The sequence below is a fragment of the Dendropsophus ebraccatus genome, chromosome 4 (assembly GCF_027789765.1).
Source record: "Dendropsophus ebraccatus isolate aDenEbr1 chromosome 4, aDenEbr1.pat, whole genome shotgun sequence".
NCBI lineage: Eukaryota > Metazoa > Chordata > Amphibia > Anura > Hylidae > Dendropsophus > Dendropsophus ebraccatus.
Window position 1 is genome coordinate 104,681,242 of NC_091457.1, and position 19,517 is coordinate 104,700,758.

General features: G+C 42.3%; 2 protein-coding genes across 2 annotated transcripts in view; one reads left to right on the forward strand and one right to left on the reverse strand.

Moving 5' to 3' along the window:
* Positions 1 to 12,823, forward strand: part of LOC138788579 (inter-alpha-trypsin inhibitor heavy chain H3-like) — a 45,963-nt gene extending 33,140 nt beyond the window's left edge. Inside the window, exons 21-24 of the mRNA XM_069966607.1 lie at positions 10,672 to 10,840; positions 11,411 to 11,556; positions 11,948 to 12,023; positions 12,615 to 12,823. Of these exons, the coding sequence (XP_069822708.1) occupies positions 10,672 to 10,840; positions 11,411 to 11,556; positions 11,948 to 12,023; positions 12,615 to 12,747 (524 nt within the window). The 3' untranslated portion in view covers positions 12,748 to 12,823. The remainder of the gene's footprint in view (positions 1 to 10,671; positions 10,841 to 11,410; positions 11,557 to 11,947; positions 12,024 to 12,614) is intronic.
* Positions 12,824 to 13,437: 614 nt separating this feature from the next.
* Positions 13,438 to 19,306, reverse strand: LOC138789307 (olfactory receptor-like protein OLF1). Its single transcript, XM_069967911.1, has 3 exons — positions 19,259 to 19,306; positions 14,255 to 15,177; positions 13,438 to 13,492 (listed from the first exon to the last, which is right to left on the reverse strand). Exons 1-3 carry the CDS (start codon positions 19,304 to 19,306, stop codon positions 13,438 to 13,440), a joined length of 1,026 nt encoding a protein of 341 aa, XP_069824012.1.
* Between the last annotated feature and the right edge of the window lie 211 nt (positions 19,307 to 19,517).

Consider the following 19,517-nt stretch of genomic DNA (forward strand, 5'->3'; position numbering starts at 1 on the left):
ATTACTAACATCATTAAAAAATATGTACCTATACTACTACAAGACTCTAAATGCGAAAAAATTTTAACATCTGGTATACGGTGTGTAGCGAGAAGGGGCCAAACTTTAGGTAATATTCTTTCCCCTAGTAACATCAACACCCGTGTCCATAAAAACAAAAACAGCGCCAATTGGCTTAAAACCACAGGTTTTTTTAAATGTGGAATGTCTAGATGTATTTTGTGCAGATATGCCATCAAACAGACATCCATTACATCCTGCAATACTGGAAGGATCTTTCCCATTAAATCCTTCATTAATTGCAAATCCACATATATTATTTACGTAGCAAACTGCAATTCTTGCAATTTGCAATACGTAGGTTCTACAAAACGCATGTTAAAATTACGTATTAGTGAACACTTGCTAGATATTCGTTCACATGATGCGTTTTGTAGAAAAGCTGTCTCTGGTTTCTCAAGACACTTTATTGACTGCCACGGAGGAGACACCAGTAGCCTCTCAGTATGTGCTCTGGAAAGAGTTAATAAACCCATGCGGGGAGGAGACTGGGTTCACCTTTTGAGAAAGCGAGAAGCTTTCTGGATCCTGGTCTTAGACACTCGTTATCCTAAAGGTATGAACCTAAAAAACGATCTATATTACATTTACTAGCATATATTCACTTTTTGTATATTTTTGTATATGTATTTATACTTTGTCATCTGCCTTTTCTGTGCACCTGAGTATGTTAGTGAGTCATGTGACCTCCACGTCAGTCTAGTTACGCCCTTATGGGAGGTCTGTGTGTGGATACCGGCATCTTACCAATATAAAAATGTACTAGTATCTAACACAATTTGCCATGATTAAGAGGCTATGCCTCGCAACGCGTCGGCGCAGCTGTGTTTTTAACGTTTACCATTTTTAAGATGCATTTGAAATAAAGTATCACTTTTTATGGAGCTGAGGATATCTATTTTCTTTGGAATGTAAACCTGTATATGGTTGTGTTCGGGCTGACCTATAGAATAATTGTATCATGTCGCTGTTACCATATAGTGCATAACGTAGACACAGGAACCCCCCAAACGTTACCATATTGCATTCTTTTTTGCGATTTCATCAATTTATATCTTCATAAATAATATATTTGGGATTCCATCATACATGTTATGGTAAAATGAAAGACGCCATTACAAAGTACAACTATTCCTGTAACAAATAAGCCCTTACATGGCCTGTAGATAAAAAACTGAGAGTGCTAGAGCTCTTAGGAGGGGAGGAGGGAAAAACGGAAACACTAAGATCAAAATTTGCGCGGTCCACTGGGTCATTTTGGGCCTGGTCCTCAAAGGGTTAAGGGTATATTCACACGGGCGGGCTCGCAGCGAGATTCTCGCTGCGAGCCCGGCAGGTCCTGTCAGTTCCCATAAACTACATACTTGCTGCGGACCGCAGCGAGTATGTAATTATACCGCGCTTAACCCCTTCTACTCCCGCCGGCTCCCCCGCTGTAAGCAGCATACTTTACCTGTCCTTGCTGCACGGGTCCGGCGTCCTGCTCTCCCGTCCGGCCAATTAGTGTGTTGCCCAGCCGCAGCCACTGATTGGCCGGGCGGGAGAGCAGGACGCCGGACCCGTGCAGCAAGGACAGGTAAAGTATGCTTACAGCGGGGGAGCCATCGGGAGTAGAAGGGGTTAAGCGCGGTATAATTACATACTCGCTGCGGTCGTTTAGACCGCAGCAAGTATGTAGTTTATGGGAACTGACAGGACCTGCCGGGCTCGCAGCGAGAATCTCGCTGCGAGCCCGCCCGTGTGAATATACCCGAAAAGGAAAAAAACAGACCCAAAAGCGGATGATAAAGAGGTACTATTAACCCCTTAAGGACAGAGCCTGAAATGGCCTTAATGACAGAGACAAATTTTATGAATATGACCTGTGTCACTTTATTCATTAATAACTTCGGGATGCTTTTACCTATCCGGATGATTCTGAGATTGTTTTCTCGTGACATATTGTACTTTACATTTCTGGTAAATTGGAGTCGATACTCATAACGAATCTTTATGAAAAAAACCCAAATAATGTGAAAAAATGTGAAAAACTGCATTTTTCCAACTTTGAAACTTTTTTGCGTATACAGAAAGTGGATATACCACATAAATTATATATTAAATAGCATTAGCAACATGTCTACTTTATGTTGGAAGCATTTATTAAACAATCTTTCATTTTTTTTAGACAATAGGAAGCTTAAAACATTAGCAGCAAATTTCCAAATTTTCAGTAAAATTTCAAAATCAGATATTTTTAGGGACCTGTTCAGGTTTAGGCTGGTTTCACACGCTGTAACTGTGCGGCTGTATTTTTTATGCGGCTGTAAATGTGCGGGTGAAACTACGGGCGTGGGAAAAAATAGACATGCGGCTCAAAACATACGGTCATTTACTTGGAAATCTGGTTCAACTAAAAATAACAAATAAAATGTTAAGAAAGTGATGGAAACACCTCTGGATGCATCTGGGAAAGCAGGGAACACAGTTTACATGACTCGCTATTACCGGGGTTTGCGATCCTCTGCAGTATGCCGATGTCTCTCATGGTTAATATATTGAATTAATAAAACACATTTTCTGTCTAATAAAGTCCCTTTTATTGTTCAATAATTAAATGTAAACGATTCCATCATTTTGCAATTAAATATACTGTTAAAATAAATATATATATAAATAAATGTATATTTATATATATATTTATTTTTTGACAGTATATTTAATTGCACAATGATGGATTCGTTAGAATTAAATTATTGAACAAAGAAACTGTATTTATTTAAACGAAAATGTGTTTTATTCATTAAATATTAATTAGTACAGGAAGCACTATAAGCCGGTAATTCATATGCCGGCAATAGAGCATTCTGTACTAATCATCACTTTACTTTAATGAAAACATCAAATGTTTCTTCTAATTATGTTATGACAATAACATTATTAGAAGAAACATTTAGAATTATATGTGCGCTCAGCTGATTGGCTGATCGGCTGAGCGCACATATAAAGAGCCGGTCCGCAGTACAGTCACTTCATTGTGCTGCGGACCAGCGAAGAGGACACATCGGGGTGAGTATAGAGCTCTCCCCACCCCCTCCCCGGCACTGCACCCCTCCCAGCAAGGAAGGGGGGTCACTTAACCCCTTCCTTGCTGGGATGGGTGCAGTCTGACATCAGTCTGGCCCCCCGGGGGTTAAGGGGGATGCAGTACATCCTCCCTTAACCCCTTGGGGGTCAGACTGTAAGCAGCGATCTGTAAAGATGCTGCATACTGTAAGGAGCACAACACCGCTCACAATGATGGGTGTTGTGCTCCTGTTTGTGTGTTTTGTGTGTTTCTCCCTTTTTGTTTTTCAGATATCGGTATCCTGGGGATTACGTCGGATTCCGTGGACTACGTCGATGACCAGCGGTTGTTCTTTGAATTTTTTTTAATAAAATGGTCAATGGGGGTTGTGGGGGTGTTTTTATTTGAATAAAAAAATTTGTAAACTTGTGTCTTGTCTTTATTTCTTTACTTTATAGACTTAGTAGTGGAAGCCGTCTAATAGACGGAATCCATTACTAAGTTGGGGCCTAGTGTTAGCCGGTATAAAATGGCTAACACTAACCCCCCATTATTACCCCAGTACCCAATGCCACCAGGGGTACTGGGAAGAGCCGGGTGCCAGTGGTCCCGGAGCGTCAATATTGGCGCTCCTGGACCGGGCGGCAGCAGGCTGGTAAGATTTAGGCTGGGGAGGGCCTAAACCAATGGCTCTTCCCACCCTGGTGTTACCAGGCTGCTGTCGTTTGGTTTTTAACCCGGCTGGTTATAAAAATAGGGGGGACCCTATGCGGTTTTTTTTTTAAATAAATAAATAATTTAAAAAAAACGCATAGGGTCCCCCCTATTTTTATAACCAGCCGGGTTAAAAACCAAACGACAGCAGCCTGGTAACACCAGGGTGGGAAGAGCCATTGTTTTAGGCCCTCCCCAGCCTAAATCTTACCAGCCTGCTGCCGCCCGGTCCAGGAGCGCCAATTTTGACGCTCCGGGACCACTGGCACCCGGCTCTTCCCAGTACCCCTGGTGGCATTGGGTACTGGGGTAATAATAGGGGGTTAGTGTTAGCCATTTTATACCGGCTAACACTAGGCCCCAACTTAGTAATGGATTCCGTCTATTAGACGGCTTCCACTACTAAGTCTATAAAGTAAAGAAATAAAGACAAGACACAAGTTTACAAATTTTTTTATTCAAATAAAAACACCCCCACAACCCTCATTGACCATTTTATTAAAAAAAAATTCAAAGAACAACCGCTGGTCATCGACGTAGTCCACGGAATCCGACGTAATCCCCAGGATACCGATATCTGAAAAACAAAAAGGGAGAAACACACAAAAACACACAAACAGGAGCACAACACCCATCATTGTGAGCGGTGTTGTGCACCTTACAGTATGCAGCATCTTTACAGATCGCTGCTTACAGTCTGACCCCCAAGGGGTTAAGGGAGGATGTACTGCATCCCCCTTAACCCCCGGGGGGCCAGACTGATGTCAGACTGCACCCATCCCAGCAAGGAAGGGGTTAACTGACCCCCCCTTCCTTGCTGGGAGGGGTGCAGTGCCGGGGAGGGGGTGGGGAGAGCTCTATACTCACCCCGATGTGTCCTCTTCGCTGGTCCGCAGCACAATGAAGTCACTGTACTGCTGACCGGCTCATTATATGTGCGCTCAGCCGAACAGCCAATCAGCTGAGCGCACATATAATTCTAAATGTTTCTTCTAATAATGCTATTGTCATAACATAATTAGAAGAAACATTTGATGTTTTCATTAAAGTAAAGTGATGATTAGTACAGAAAGCTCTATTACCGGGAATATGAATTACCGGCTTATAGTGCTTCCTGTACTAATTAATATTTAATGAATAAAACACATTTTCTTGGAAATAAATTCAGTTTCGTTTGTCAATAATTTAATTCTAACGAATCCATCATTGTGCAATTAAATATAATGTCAAAAAATAAATATATAGATAAATATACATTTATTTATATATCTATTTTTTTTAACAGTATATTTAATTGCAAAATGATGGATTCGTTAGAAATAAATTATTGATCAACGAAAGTGTCTTGATTACAAATAAAATGTCTTTGATTAATTTAATATAGTAACTATTAGAGGCATCGGCATTCGGCATCATTCCCGGCTATTTTTGAAGTACTTTGTACGGACCGCCTGTCAATCCTCGGCCGCATATTCAGCCGCAAATAATGGTCTTGTTCATTTTTTACGGGTCCGTTTACGATAGGGCCGTAGATTCATACATAGTGTGCACTGTGCAGCCGCATATCCTATACTTCACAGCATACACACGAACCCTCAAATATACGGGCGCACTATTACATCCGTACATACGGCCGCACTATTACTACGTGTGAAACAAGGGTTAAAGTGTATTTGAGGGGCCTGTATGTTAGAAAGCCCCACAAAGCACCCCATTTCAGAAACTGCACCCCCCACACTCTGCAAAAGCATATCCAGAAAGTGTTTTAACCCTTTAGGGGAGTCACAGAAATAAAAGCTAAGTGTGTAAGAAATTTGAAAATTTTAATTTTCTGTGCAGAGATTTTATTGTAATCAAATATTTTTCATAATTATAAACCTATTACCAGAGAAATGCACCCCAATATTGATTGCCCCGTTTCTGCAGTTTATAGAAATACCCCATATGTGGCCCTATTGCGCTATTTGACGCAACCACAAGCCTCAGATATAAGGGAGCGCCTAGTGAATTTCAATGCCTCCGTTATATTTGGTCATTTCTGACTGTACCACTTCAGGTTGGCAGAGGCTCTGGGGTGCCAAAACCTAAAAAACACCCCTAAAGGGACACCATTTAGAAAACTACACCCCTCAAGGAATGTAACAAGGGGTGCGGTGAGCATTTGGACCCCACAGGTGCTTCACAGATTTTCCGAACAATATGGCGTGAAAAAAGAAAAATTTATTTTTTACACTAAAACGTTGTTTTAGCCTTCAATTTTTCATTTTCTTAAAGGGATAAGAGGAAAAAAAAGACACAAAATGTGTAGCGCAGTTTCTCCCGAGTACGGAAATACCCCACATGTGGACATAAAGTGCCAAGCGGGCGCAGGACGAGCCTCCAAAGGGAAGGAGCGCCAATTGGCTTTTGGAAGCTGGATTTCACTGGAATGGATTTCAAGGGCCATGTCGCATTTACAGAGCCCTCATGCTGCCAAGACACTGGAAACCCCCCACAAGTGACCCCATTCTGGAAACTACACCCCTCAAGGAATCTAACAAGAGGGGCAGTGAGCATATGGACCCCACTGGTGACGGGCACAAATGTGGAACAATGTGACGTAAAAGTAAAAAATTTCATTTTTTCACTTTCATGGCACAAATGTGGCCGTCATCAAGGGGTCCATATCCTCATTGCACCCCTTGTTAGATTCCCTGAGGGGTGCAGTTTCCAGAATGGGGTCACTTGTGGGGGGTTTCCAGTGTTTTGGCAGCACGAGGGCTCTGTAAATGCGACATGGCGTTCATCATCCATTCTAGCCAAATCCAACCTCCAAAATACAAATGGCGCTCCTTCCCTTCGGAGGCTTGCCCTGCGCCCACATGGCGCTTTATGTCCACATGTGGGGTATTTTCGGACTCGGGGGAAATTGCTCTACACATTTTGTTTTTTTCCCCCTCTTTTAACCCCTTGTGAAAATGATAAATTCAAGGCTAAACCAACATTATAGTGTAAAAAATGTAATATTTCATTTTCACGCCACATTGTTCCACATTTGTGCCCGTCACCAGTGGGGTCCATATGCTCACTACACCCCTTGTTACATTCTTTGAGGGGTGTAGTTTCCATAATGGGGTCACTTGTGGGGGGTTTCAACTGTCTTGGCAACACAGAGGCCTTTTGAATGCAACATGGCCCCTCGAAATCCATTCCATCCAAATCCAGCCTTCAAAAACCAAATGGCGCTCCTTCCCTTCGGAGGCTTACCCTGCGCCCGCACGGCACTTTATGTCCACATGTGGGGTATTTCCGTACTCAAGGGAAATTGCTTTACACATTTAGTGTTTTTTTTTATCTTTTAGCCCCTTGTGAAAATGAAAAAATCATGACAAGATTAATGATTTAGAGTAAAAAGTTTACAAAAATTACACCAAATGTTGGTCTAGCCTTGATTTTTTCCATTTCCACAAGGGGTTAAAAAGAAAATGAACACAAAACGTGTAGGGTAGTTTCCCCTGAGTACGAAAATACCTCACATGTGGGCATAATGTGCCATATGGGCACAGGGCAAGCCACCAAAGGGACAGAGCGCCATTTAGAGGCTGGAATGGAGGATGGAGGCCATGTCGCAATTACAAAGCTCCTGTGCTGCCAGGTCAGTAGAAACCCCTGACAAGTGACCCCATTCTGGAAACTACACCCCATAAGGAATCTAACAAGGGGTGCAGTGAGCATATGGACCCCACTGGTGACGGGCACTTACGTAGAACATGTGCCGAGAAAATAAAAAATACCATTTTTTTCATTTTCACGTCCCAAATGTGGCCGTCACCAGGGGGCCATATCCCCGCTTCCCCCCTTGTTAGATTCCTTATCGGGTGTAGTTTCCAGAATGGGGTCACTTGTGGGGGGTTTCTACTGTCCTGGCCACACAGAGGCTTTGAAATTGCATCATGGCATCCTCTAATGGGAATGGCGGCCATACCTATTTAGCTGGGAAAAAGGGACAATTCTAATTTATTTGGGGGTATTAGGCCAATTATTGGTTTATAAGGTTGGAAATGACAGGTGTCCATCAAATTCAACCTGTGTTGATCCAGAGGAAGGCAAAAACCCCTCATGAGGCAGACGACAGTAGCCTCATCACAGGGGAAAATTCCTTCCCGACTCCATATTGGCGATCAGAATAATCCCCGGATCAGGGTGACCCCTGAAATAGGAATAAGGGACAGAATTTAGATAATGTAGAACCCCAATGACGTGTGGTGCGCCTTGGAGCGATCCAGTATGTAGATGCCGGGGGGATCAGGACAGGTGTCACACTGGAAAATGGCGTCCTTTCTGATCCCCCTGTTACCCCACACTCTGCACTTCTTCTGGGGTCTCCCGTTCTCCAGTGTGGGGGACGTCACCTGGAAAATGCTCCATGGCTGCTAAATATTAGGGCGCTATTACTGCTTCTGATATTTTCGTATCGTGCCGCAAGCTACAGGGCAGCGAGGGACCAGAAGAGGGGGTGCTGGTATAAAAGTTATCCCCGTACAGGTGGTGACCTTTATCCAGCAGTGGGAAGATCAGTTCCCGGACGATCTTCCCACTTGTTCCGAGGATGGGGGGGGAGGGGGCATCTGGGGGCTGCATTCGGGTGTCCCTTCCTTCATACACTCTAAGGGTACATGCACACTGCGGAATCGCGACAGATAACCCTTCGTGCATTCCACAGCTGGCACCCACAGGCGGACTGATGCAGGCGCACGTCTCCACACGTGTCATAGACTCCATTCTATGCACGGGCGGATTCCGCTCTCCGTCCAACGTATTCATTCTTTGGATGGACGACGGAATCCGCCCGTGCATAGAATGAAGTCTATGACACGGGTAGAGACATGCGCCCACATCAGTCCACCGGTGGGTGCCAGCTGCGGAATGCACAAAGGGTTATCCTTCGCCATTCCGCAGTGTGCACATACTCTAAATCTGTAAGTGTACCCTGAGGTACGCTCACAGAGTTTGTAGAATTTCACACCATACCGTCATCTCTTATTGGGACGGTACTGGCGGAAAAGACGTGTCTGGGGGGCAGCGTACGCTACGCTACCCCCAGACACGTCACTGGATGATGAGGATGAGGATGAATGGAGGAAAGAAGGATCCCCCCCATTCATCCTTACTGGCTGTTTCGGTGTCGGAGGCAATAATAACGTATCCCTCTGACGCCGAAAACACCCTGGGGGCCATCTTTATATGGGGTATGTAGTGGTGTAGTGTCAAACTTTATTCAATGTAGTGTAGTGTGGTGTAATGTAGTGTTTTTTTACGTGTTTTTTATTACAGTAAGTATAAAAAAAAAAACCTACGCCAACAAAGGAGTTGCTGATAAATGCCGCACTTATGTGCGGCACTTATAAGCAGACCGTGGCAGTAGAATATAGAAAAAAAAAACACCCTACGCCAAAAAGGAGGAGTTGCTGATTAGCAGCGCACTTTCGTGCGATGCTGATCAACACTCAGCGGCGATAGGGTGCGGAAAATAGAAAAAAAAATTTTGGAAAAAAAAAAAAAACTTTTTTACATTCTGAACATCCCTGTAGCTGCTGATAAGTGTATTACACATATCAGCTGCTAGAGGGCAGCAGAGCGCAAAATACGGAAAAAGCCGACGCTGGAGCCGAAAATAGCCGAGAGAAGCCGAACGTGACGTCACGGAGGAAGCCGAAGACCCGAACGAACACGAGGACGCAGCGAACCCGGAAGACGCCGATCAGGAGCCCGGGACAGGTGAGTAATGTACAAATACCTGCTCTGGACCCCTCGGCTACCTAGCTGAGGGGTCCAGGGCAGGTATTTACTATTTTGTGGGACTCTGATCGCCGTGCCACCGGCCCGATCGCCGTTAACGGCCGGCCGTTCACGCCGGTCGGGCCGGTGGCACGGCGATCACCATTACTTTTTACAGTAATGGCGGTCGGTGCCGTCCTCGGACAGCACCGACCGCCATTTTTTCCCGGGTCATCGGGTCACCGATGACCCGGAAAGGTTCCGATCGCCGCTATTGGCTGATCTGAATTGATCAGCCTATAGCGGCGATCGTAAGCACGGGGGGTGTTAACCACCCCCGTGCCGAGAAGCTATGATGGCCTGCTATGATTTATAGCAGGCCATCTTCCCCGATCTCGGTGTGCGAACACGCAGCGATCGGGGAAACATCGGGCGTAAATTTACGCCCTGATACGCCAAGTACCAGGGCGCGAGGGCGTAAGTTTACGCCCGATGTCGTTAAGGGGTTAAAAAAAGGAGAGGAACAGATCCGATTTTTTTATGTACACAAAAATGTGGTTGACAACATTTTTCTGAATGATATAATCAATCATATGGAAACAGAACCAATGAAATGGATGGAAAAAAGTGAACCCAGCCTAAGCAGATGTGTCCTAATCTAGCAAATGAACCCAAAAAAGCTGTGTCCTTCTTCTTTGGCTAGGCAGCATAATACACAGGGGAATCTTATTACACAGCTCTTGGTGTAAGGTTCAGAAAATCTCTGCCTAATTAGTTTTTTACTGAATCATTTCCCATTGAAATCCAGGTTTGTGATTTGCTTTTGGTAAATGTAATGCTAGTTTCACGCCTAATTTTTGGCATTTTTCCAGTATTTTTTAGCCAGGTGGGGCCCAAAACAGAGAAAAGAATGCAAATCAGCGGATTTACTAATCATAGGCATTTGCGAAAAGTCTTATAATTTCTTCTACGGTCACTTACTATTTTTTCTTAGAACCAAAAGATCCACTTGAAGCCTTGCTCCTTATGTTGCTCCTCATTTTCCTCATGTCATCCTCACTATATTTCTCTCCTTGGTTTTCTCTTCTTGAAAGGTGTCACAGTGAATGGAAAACTGAGTGAAGACGGGAACAGCTTGGTAACATTTGGCTTGGAGAATACCAAAACGTATTTGAAGGTTGAGATTAATGCAGAGAATATCACTGTTATACAAGATGAACAAGCTACTGTCTATGACTGGATGGCAGCCATTGAAAGTCAGGGGTCAGTGATACAACTTTTTATTTACTATTTCAATTCTGGATACAATGTGGTACTGATTTGTGTTTGGGAATATGATTTGTGTCTGGCAATATGATAAATCAGTTGTGATTTCTCAACATTTATATGGTAGAGTAAAAATATTGGACCTGATTGTGATTACAAATTTTCATGATTGTGATCATACGAAATATAATGGTTTGTTCACTTTCATTTGTTCATATTTAGGCATTTATTCAGTTTTTTGGGGGGCAATTCATTCATTTTTTTAAATTCATATACGGTCATTCATGTTTATTCATTCAAGTGTGTTTGATTATTCATCCACTTGTATTTGTTTTCTTTAATTTATTTATTTATCACCATCCATTTTAGATTTGTTTACATGTAACCATAGATACCTTTATTCTTTTTGTCAATTGCTCACTTACATGCATTCAACCATTCTTATGTTTGCTCATTCTATTGGTCATTCGTCAGTCTTTCCTCTCCAGTTTGGTGGCCATTCTACTAGTCATTCCTTGTTCTCCATTATCACTGCATGAAGAGTCATGATGTTTGTTTTCTTTGTAGAATTCTGAAAACCAAAAGTAATCAAATTACTTTTCCTCTTGATGTTGGAGCCAATGTTACCATTATGCTTAGTGGGAAGTCGCTGCACCAGTCCTTTTCTATAGACAGTCAGTACTCAGCTGTGAATCGCACCATCGGGATAATCGGTATGACGTGAAACTGAATTATTAACACCAATGGCCGCAGATAGAGAGAGACTAGGGAGTGGGAAAGGGAGGTTAGGAATAACTAATGAAAATGGGGGAGGAGAAAGATGGAAGGAAGAAATAGGACAAAACGAATTAGGAAAATGGAAGGGGTAGGGGAGAAATGGAGGAGTAAAAATAAGTGGGTAGGGTTAGAGGAGTGAAATCTGATGGGAGGATTGAAGGCCCAGAAATGATAGGAGAGTATCAGGAGCAGAACAGGGAAAAGAGAGGCTTAAATGGGCAATGGTAATAAGATGGAGATAAAAGAATGGAGGTAATATAATAGAATGGTTTATGAGGGTGGAGCGCTTCTCCAATGACATAACTTGCATGATTTTTTACATTTCAGGCCAGCTTATTAATAATAATGTAAGATTGGACTCAGATTCCTTCACCATTGGGCCAAAGATCATCTCTGTTCACAGGTACAAACATCACTTTATTGTATCCACACATCAATAAAACTGGAAAAATCTGCTGCTGGCTGCTACTTTGCTAATGGCAAAATACAGATCCAATACAGATGTGAAAATGGCTCAAAAAGCAGCCCCCCCAACTTTTAAAAAAAAATCTCCATAAAAATAATGAGGCTTTTGGTTACCATTTGCAAATAGTGTAAAGTATCCCAAGATGGTGGTGGGATGGTTTACACTATTTGCAAATTGTATACCAAGAGCCTCAGTATTTTTATGGAGATTTTTTTTTAGCAGTTGAGGGGCCGCTTTTAGTCAGTTTCACATATGTATTGAGCCTGTATCTTGCCATTAGCGGTGAGCTTTTGCATTTTTTGTGTTTTAGCCATGGCAATTTGCCCCTGCCTAGTGTGAATGGTGTTGTACGAGAGCTGACCAAATTTGTCTTTTTTTGCTGGCTGCCACTTGCCTATCAAGAGTCCACATGTTCATCAAAAGACATATACACATTACCATACACCTCTCCCTCCTCCTCACAACCAGCAGAGACCTCCATGGAAATTAGTGGCTGGATAACATTTGTTTGTAATGTTTTCTGTTTAGGGCTACTAACTGTGATTTGACACCACACGGGGAGGAGCGTCAAGACCACTGTCAGCACATCCGCCTCAACCCAGAAAACCCGTTTGGCGGACCTGGATACATTCTATCAGAAATCTTTACGATTCCACAGTAATACCAATGATAAGAAAGATATAATAATAGAGTGTAGAAAATAATCTGTAACCTAAGATTAAATATGGTTTCTGTTATTTGCTCTTTTGTCATTTGTCTCATGAGTCATTAATCATTGCACTTAGTAATATGTTATACATCGTGGATGGTACCTTGTCTTTTTTTTTTTTTAGAGGCAAATTTCTTATTACAGAGCTGTATTTGACCATAATCCAATAGAAGTTAAATACAGATGTGTGTTTGTGTGTGTATACTGTATGTAGTTTCAACCTTAACTGTCTTATAGAGTGCAAATACCCACCAGTAAAATGCAAACAGTATAAATTTCTAGGAGACGACATCAGTGAATTTCAAGGATTTCAGTGACATTTGGAAAAACTATACTCACATTTGCAGGGCATATTGTTCCACAAACATGGTAGCTAGGGCCGGCTCCAGGTTTTTGCGGGCCCTTGGGTGAGAAAGCCTCAGAGGGCCCCTCATCCAACCATTTCTGACTGACAGACATACTTACTGACTGACTGACACACACACACACACACACACACATTGGTGACTGATACGCACATTTACTGACTGACACATATGCACACATACGCACAACACAGCTCAGTCTTCTCCCTCTTCCTCTCTGCTGTGCTGATCTCCACACTGTAGTATTGAGGACCTGTGGATCATGTGATTGGGTCCTTCATCCCTCTCTCTGCAAGACGCTGACAGGTCCTGCTCTTTCTCTATTTTCTGATGTTCAGTCAGATCACCCTGCACTACAGTTAGGTGGCTGAACATCAAAACAACGGGCCCCTTGAGGTGCTGTGGGCCCCAGCACTTGCTGATGCTGACTCTGGTGGTAGCTGCGGGTCCAAAGAACCAGACACTGCATCAGGGAATGGGTGAATTGTGCATAGTAAGCAGAACAGGTCATGAACAGGAGGATCAGCAATGTACCAGGGTCGAGGCAGCAGCATAGTAAATCAGGCGCAGCATCAGGGCAGTTGGCTTCAGATGCCGGTCAGACAGTCCGGGTGAACAACGTGATAGACAGAAACTGAGCTGCTTGACATGGATGCCACTGCCATATAACTGGCCATTTTAAAGGGGTTATCCAATGTTACAAAAACATGGCCACTTTTGCCCCACTGTTGTCTCCAGTTCAGGTGTGGTTTGCCATTAAGCTCCATTTACATCAATGGAACTGAATTTCAAACCCCACCCAATCTGGAGACAAGAGTGGGGCAAAAGTGGCCATGTTTTTATAGCACTGGATAACCCCTTTAAGTGGCTGTTGACACTACGGAAAACAGGTGGGGTTCTGCTCGGAATTTCTGCCTGTTTTCCATAGTGTCAATGGGCCCTAAAAGGGACAGTGATCGGCAGATAAACCAGCAAATGCTTTGTTTGCTGTTTGAATTTTTGTACAGCCATTCAAATTATCGTTTTTGGCCAAACATCTTCCAGTTTAAACAGTTTGCTGCTGCTAGTTGAATGCATTGGGCTTTATTAGTAATTTTTGTAGTACTCCTTTAACGTCTTTATTCCTCAGAGCATATATTAGGGGATTCAGCATTGGTGTTATAACAGCATAGAACACAGTGATGAAGCTGTTCACTGATGTATACACTGACATTGGTTGTACATACACAATGATCCCAGTCCCATAGAAAATTGACACCACCATTAAATGTGATGCACAAGTAGAAAATGTCTTCTGTCTTCCCTCCCTTGAATTAATTCTCAAGATGGTTTTCACAATGCAGCTGTAAGACACAAGAATTAACAGAAAGCAAAATGGTCCAAGGACTCCTGGAGTGGTGGCCAGGAGGATCTCGTCCAGTGAGGAGTCTGAACATGAAAGTTTCAAAAGAGGTGTAGCATCACAAAAGAAATTATCAAGCTCATTGGGTCCACAAAATGAAAGTCTCAAGAGGAAGCCAGTGTGGAACGTCGAATGGGCAAAGCCACCGAGCCAGGCACAACCGGCTAGAAAAACACAGACTGCTCTCCTCATCAGAATTGTATATCGTAATGGGTTACATATAGCCACAAAGCGGTCATATGCCATGACAGCTAGGAGGAACATCTCTGAGCTCCCCAGGACATGAAAGAAATACATCTGAGCAATGCAACCATAGAATGAGATCCTCCTGTTATTGGTGGAAAGGACATTGAGCAGTTTAGGGACAGTCACCGAAGAGTAACATAGATCAAGGAAGGACAGGTGGCTGAGGAAGAAATACATAGGGGTGTGAAGGCAAGAATCCAGCTGTATGACCAGGAGGATCAGCACATTTCCCACAAATGTAATGATATAGACAAACATAAAACTAAGAAACAGGAGGAATTGGACTTCATACATAGAGGTGGGAACGGAGAGGAAGAATTCTCGTACAATGGTGTGGTTAAAGAATAAAAAATATTCAGAGAAGTTCATCTGACAAAAATCAGGAAAAAAATAATGAATCAGAAGAAAAACATTTCATAATATAAATCTGTACTGAAAATTGTTTGTACTTATTTTTATTTTTATATTCAACAATAGGGCAGTAACAACCTGTCTTTTATGATATAGAGGTTTGTTGTCAGCACTAATAGATGGAATGGCTTGTACTGTGGTATAGAGTGTATGGATCTCATGAACGTTTGTCCATTGGATACAAAAGTAACATCAAGTTTAAAATGTTCAATGTAATTAATGTAGGAGGTGTGAGGGAGGCATTTATTATTTTCTGTTCTATTATTATAAATATCTGCCTTGTTCAATGGGAGCCCATGTAAACAGTCCATAGTGCTTAGTTTGCAATCCTTTGGGATTGTTGTATTCAGTTCACAGTGCAATTAATTCATACAGACCTCAGGAAAGTACTTACAATTTCTTCTAATAAAGAAATGGCTGACTCAATGACTTTTACATTTCTCCGGCAGATCTGTAGGTATTAAATTAACACAGTGATTCAGTCCTTCCTGAGTGTTTTTCTAGTAGTAGCAGCATTGGAAGTATATAATATGGTACATAGACATAATGACAATACAAACTGTTAAATCAAATGTGTCATGTAATCAGTAGAAGGATACAAGCTTATTTAAAGTAGGATACAGAAATAAAAATAAACTACGTTAACCGTTAGTTTTATCAGCCCTTTAGCTTGTAGAAAGCCACATAACTGTCCTGAGCATTGCCCATAGCAGACAAGCAAAACTTGCCCTACTCCACCGGACGATTATCGTTTGTATAATCAATAACGATTAACGATCTCAAATGACCGCTATTGCAAAAGACCTGAAAACGTTCACTCATTTCCATGGAACGATAATCGTTACTTACGATCGTAATTGTGATCGTTTTTCTTCGCTATTTATTCGCTATTGCGTTCGTATCTATTGCAAACGACCGAACGATGTCTTATTCAATGCGAACGATTTGCGAACGTTTTGCGAACGAGCAACTATAAAAATAGGTCCAGGTCTTATAAAGCGATCAACGATTTCTCGTTCGTCTGTTAATCGTTAACTGCATAAGACCTGGACCTATTTTTATCGTTGCTTGTTTTCAGGTCTTTCGCAATAGCGGTCGTTTGAGATTGTTAATCGTTAACGATTATGCAAACGATAATCGTCCGGTGGAATAGGGCCCTTACCTGGGCAACATCTGCAAAGAGTTTGTATGTTCTCTCCGTGTTTGCGTGGGTTTCCTCCGGTTTCTTCCCACACCCAAAATATACAGATAGGTGAATTTAGATTGTGAGCCCTAATGTGGACAGGGACCAAAATTGACGAACTATGTCAAGTGCTGCAGAGTCAGTTTGCGCTATACAAATAAAAGCATTATTATTATGCTTAAACCGGTCTTTTTTGTAGACAGGTGGCTTTTATTTTATGGTTAATAGATGGCCGCATGTATACTGTGGGAGATGCTTGAGACAATTATGGGACATTTTAGTAGCTATGTAACTTGACTAAGGGTCCTTTTACACAGGCAGATATCTTACAGATTTTTCCAACCAAAACCAGGAACAGACTATAAACATAGAACAGGTCATAAAGTACAGACTTCTCTTCTTTTCCAATCCGTTCCTGGCTGTGGTAAAAAAAAAAATCTGTCAGATATCTGTGTGTGTAATAGGGCCCCTAGGACCATGTTGCCAGACAGATATTTTTGTGATATGGAGCTCTATATGTGAAGGGCAATATGCTCTTGTCTACGTTATATGCATATATACATATATGAATTCTTATTACTCCTTTATATAAGCTTGCATCTTAGTAATGATTACAGGACACATTTGATATAACAGTGTGAATTGATATTATACCTATGACATTTTATTATGTTTTCCTATGTAGCTGCTACTTGCAAAAACAACAAAAACTAAATTAATACCTACTGATATATGAGGGCTTGGAATATAACTTTACACTCTTGATGAATTGCACTGTGAATTAAATAAAATAGTCAGATGGATTGCGGTATATCTGATAGTCATGGATTTTCTATGTATCCAAGTGAGTTATAGAATCCTTCCAGAAAGCATCACAAGACTAGGGTGTGCAGTGCCAACAAATCAGAAAGCTGACCAGAAGTGGCTGTGATTGATAATTGTTACCTTTCCATCGGGGACCGCAGTGAACTGTTAAACCTAGGACATGCATTTATGCCATCAGATCAATTAGAGTCCATGTTTTATGAACATTATACCAGAATCAGTGATTTATTATATACCTATAGATTTCACTGGGGATTTTGTCTCTGTGGAATTTTACTAATGAACTGAAGTAAATACTAAAAATAGAGTAAGCAACAATTACCACAGAGCTGAGATTATTATAATGTAATGACCCAGCTGACACAGGCCAATTATTTATTACTAATTATGGATCTCTATCACAACATTCTGTGTTATACACCGATCAGCCATAACATTACAACCACCTGCCTAATATTATGTACAGTAAGTCCCCAGTGTGCTGCCAGAAAGCTGTGACCTCTGAAGGTGTTCTGTGGTCAGTAGTGGATTATAATAGGGGCGTTTTGGGCGGCAGCCCGGGGCCCTGAGCTCCTGGGGGGCCCATGACCACCCAAAAAGACTTATACTTTCATGATTTGCAAAAAATCACTGCTTTTTTATGACAATTTTGCACAAATCAGGACATCATTACATTATCTATCCTGAACTATGAACACCAGGCTAGTGCTGCCATAGTTACAGTGGGGTGGGGGGCCCAGGCTTGGTGAACAGCCCGGGGCCTATGGTAAAATTAATCCGCCCCTGCCTGTGGTCATTGCTAGCTCCAGGTTAACATAGGTACAGTATTACTTGTCATGTGCATACGCTGTAGTTGATATATGTACAATGCTTTACATTCCTTTTGCTCCCACTTTTGGTGGATTGTATGTAAGCGTTTCAGAGGTAGGTCTCATGACCTTCCCACACAGATTTCTCATAGAAGCCACTAGAAAGTTATGTGAAGTAATCCGCCAGTGCAACCATCTCTCACAGAGGACTTGAACAAACCAGTCAGTGTCATATTCTTGCTTAGGCCAGTGAAGGCGCTCCTGTGAGCATGTGCGGAAACCTAGTTAGTCCTGTCTCTGCCAGAGCAACATCCAAGTTGAGCTTCAAGTCTAGTCAGTCTAGGTTATTGGTTGTGATTTTCACACTATCACATAAAGTATATTTACACTGCAGTATCCCACAACCCTGTGTTTGTGCTGTGCATTTCATACTATATGCGGTTTGGCACTATACTCCATTTTATTCAGTATCTACAGGATTTTGTGTAAGATGAAGGATATGTACTGCATTTACTGTGTTCTGTTCCAATTTACTGACAGCAACCATAGGCTGCTGGTTAACAAAGGGTTAAGTGTATATATGTTTTGTAGCATGTAATCTGTCCTGCCACCCTCAGAAACTCTGTCAGTGGGCTTATGTTGCCCTATGTAAGTGTAGCATGAACTAGTGACAGAGAAGCTGAACAGAATGATGCATCACTTACATTGTTCTGTGCAGTTGTTTCAGAGATATTATTCAGAATGACATGGACAATAATTATTTCTCTCCATTGTGTGCATGAGCCTAGTGGTCCTGAATATTCATGAGCAGCAGAAAACTCCTCCCACCAGCTTCTGATTGGCAGTTATCTATCTATGCTGTTTATAAGACTGTGGACTATCGGTACCGCCACTCACAGAAAGGGGAAATGACCCAAGGATGGTGTAGCTCGTGGGTAGGTGCTGGTGCAAGAATCACTGAGTCCCAATAGAATAAATAAACTTTTCCTTTTACTGAAATTTTCTGTGATACAGGTGAATAATATAACTAGAGATGAGCGAACCTCGAGCATGCTCGAGTCCATCCGAACCCGAGCGTTCAGCATTTGATTACCAGGGGCTGCTGTAGTTGGATAAAGCCCTAAGGCTATGTAGAAATCATGGATATAGTCATTGGCTGTATCCATGTTTTCCAGACAACCTTAAAGCTTTATCCAACTTCAGCAGCCACCGTTAATCAAACCGAACACACGGGTTCAGATGAACTCAAGCATGCTCGAAGTTCACTCATCTCTAAATATAACACGTAACTGATACAGACTTGACGTCACTAAATCTGCACTGAGAGCTGTTGGGGTAGAGGGTAGAGTAACTGTGCTGACTTGGTTGCGTGCTGAGAAGAGTAGAGAAAGTTCAGAGGAGTGGAGAGGTGTAGGTCATAAGGGTCCCAACTAGGGATGGTCTGAACCAAGTTCGGTTTCGTACGAACCCGAACCCTCGGT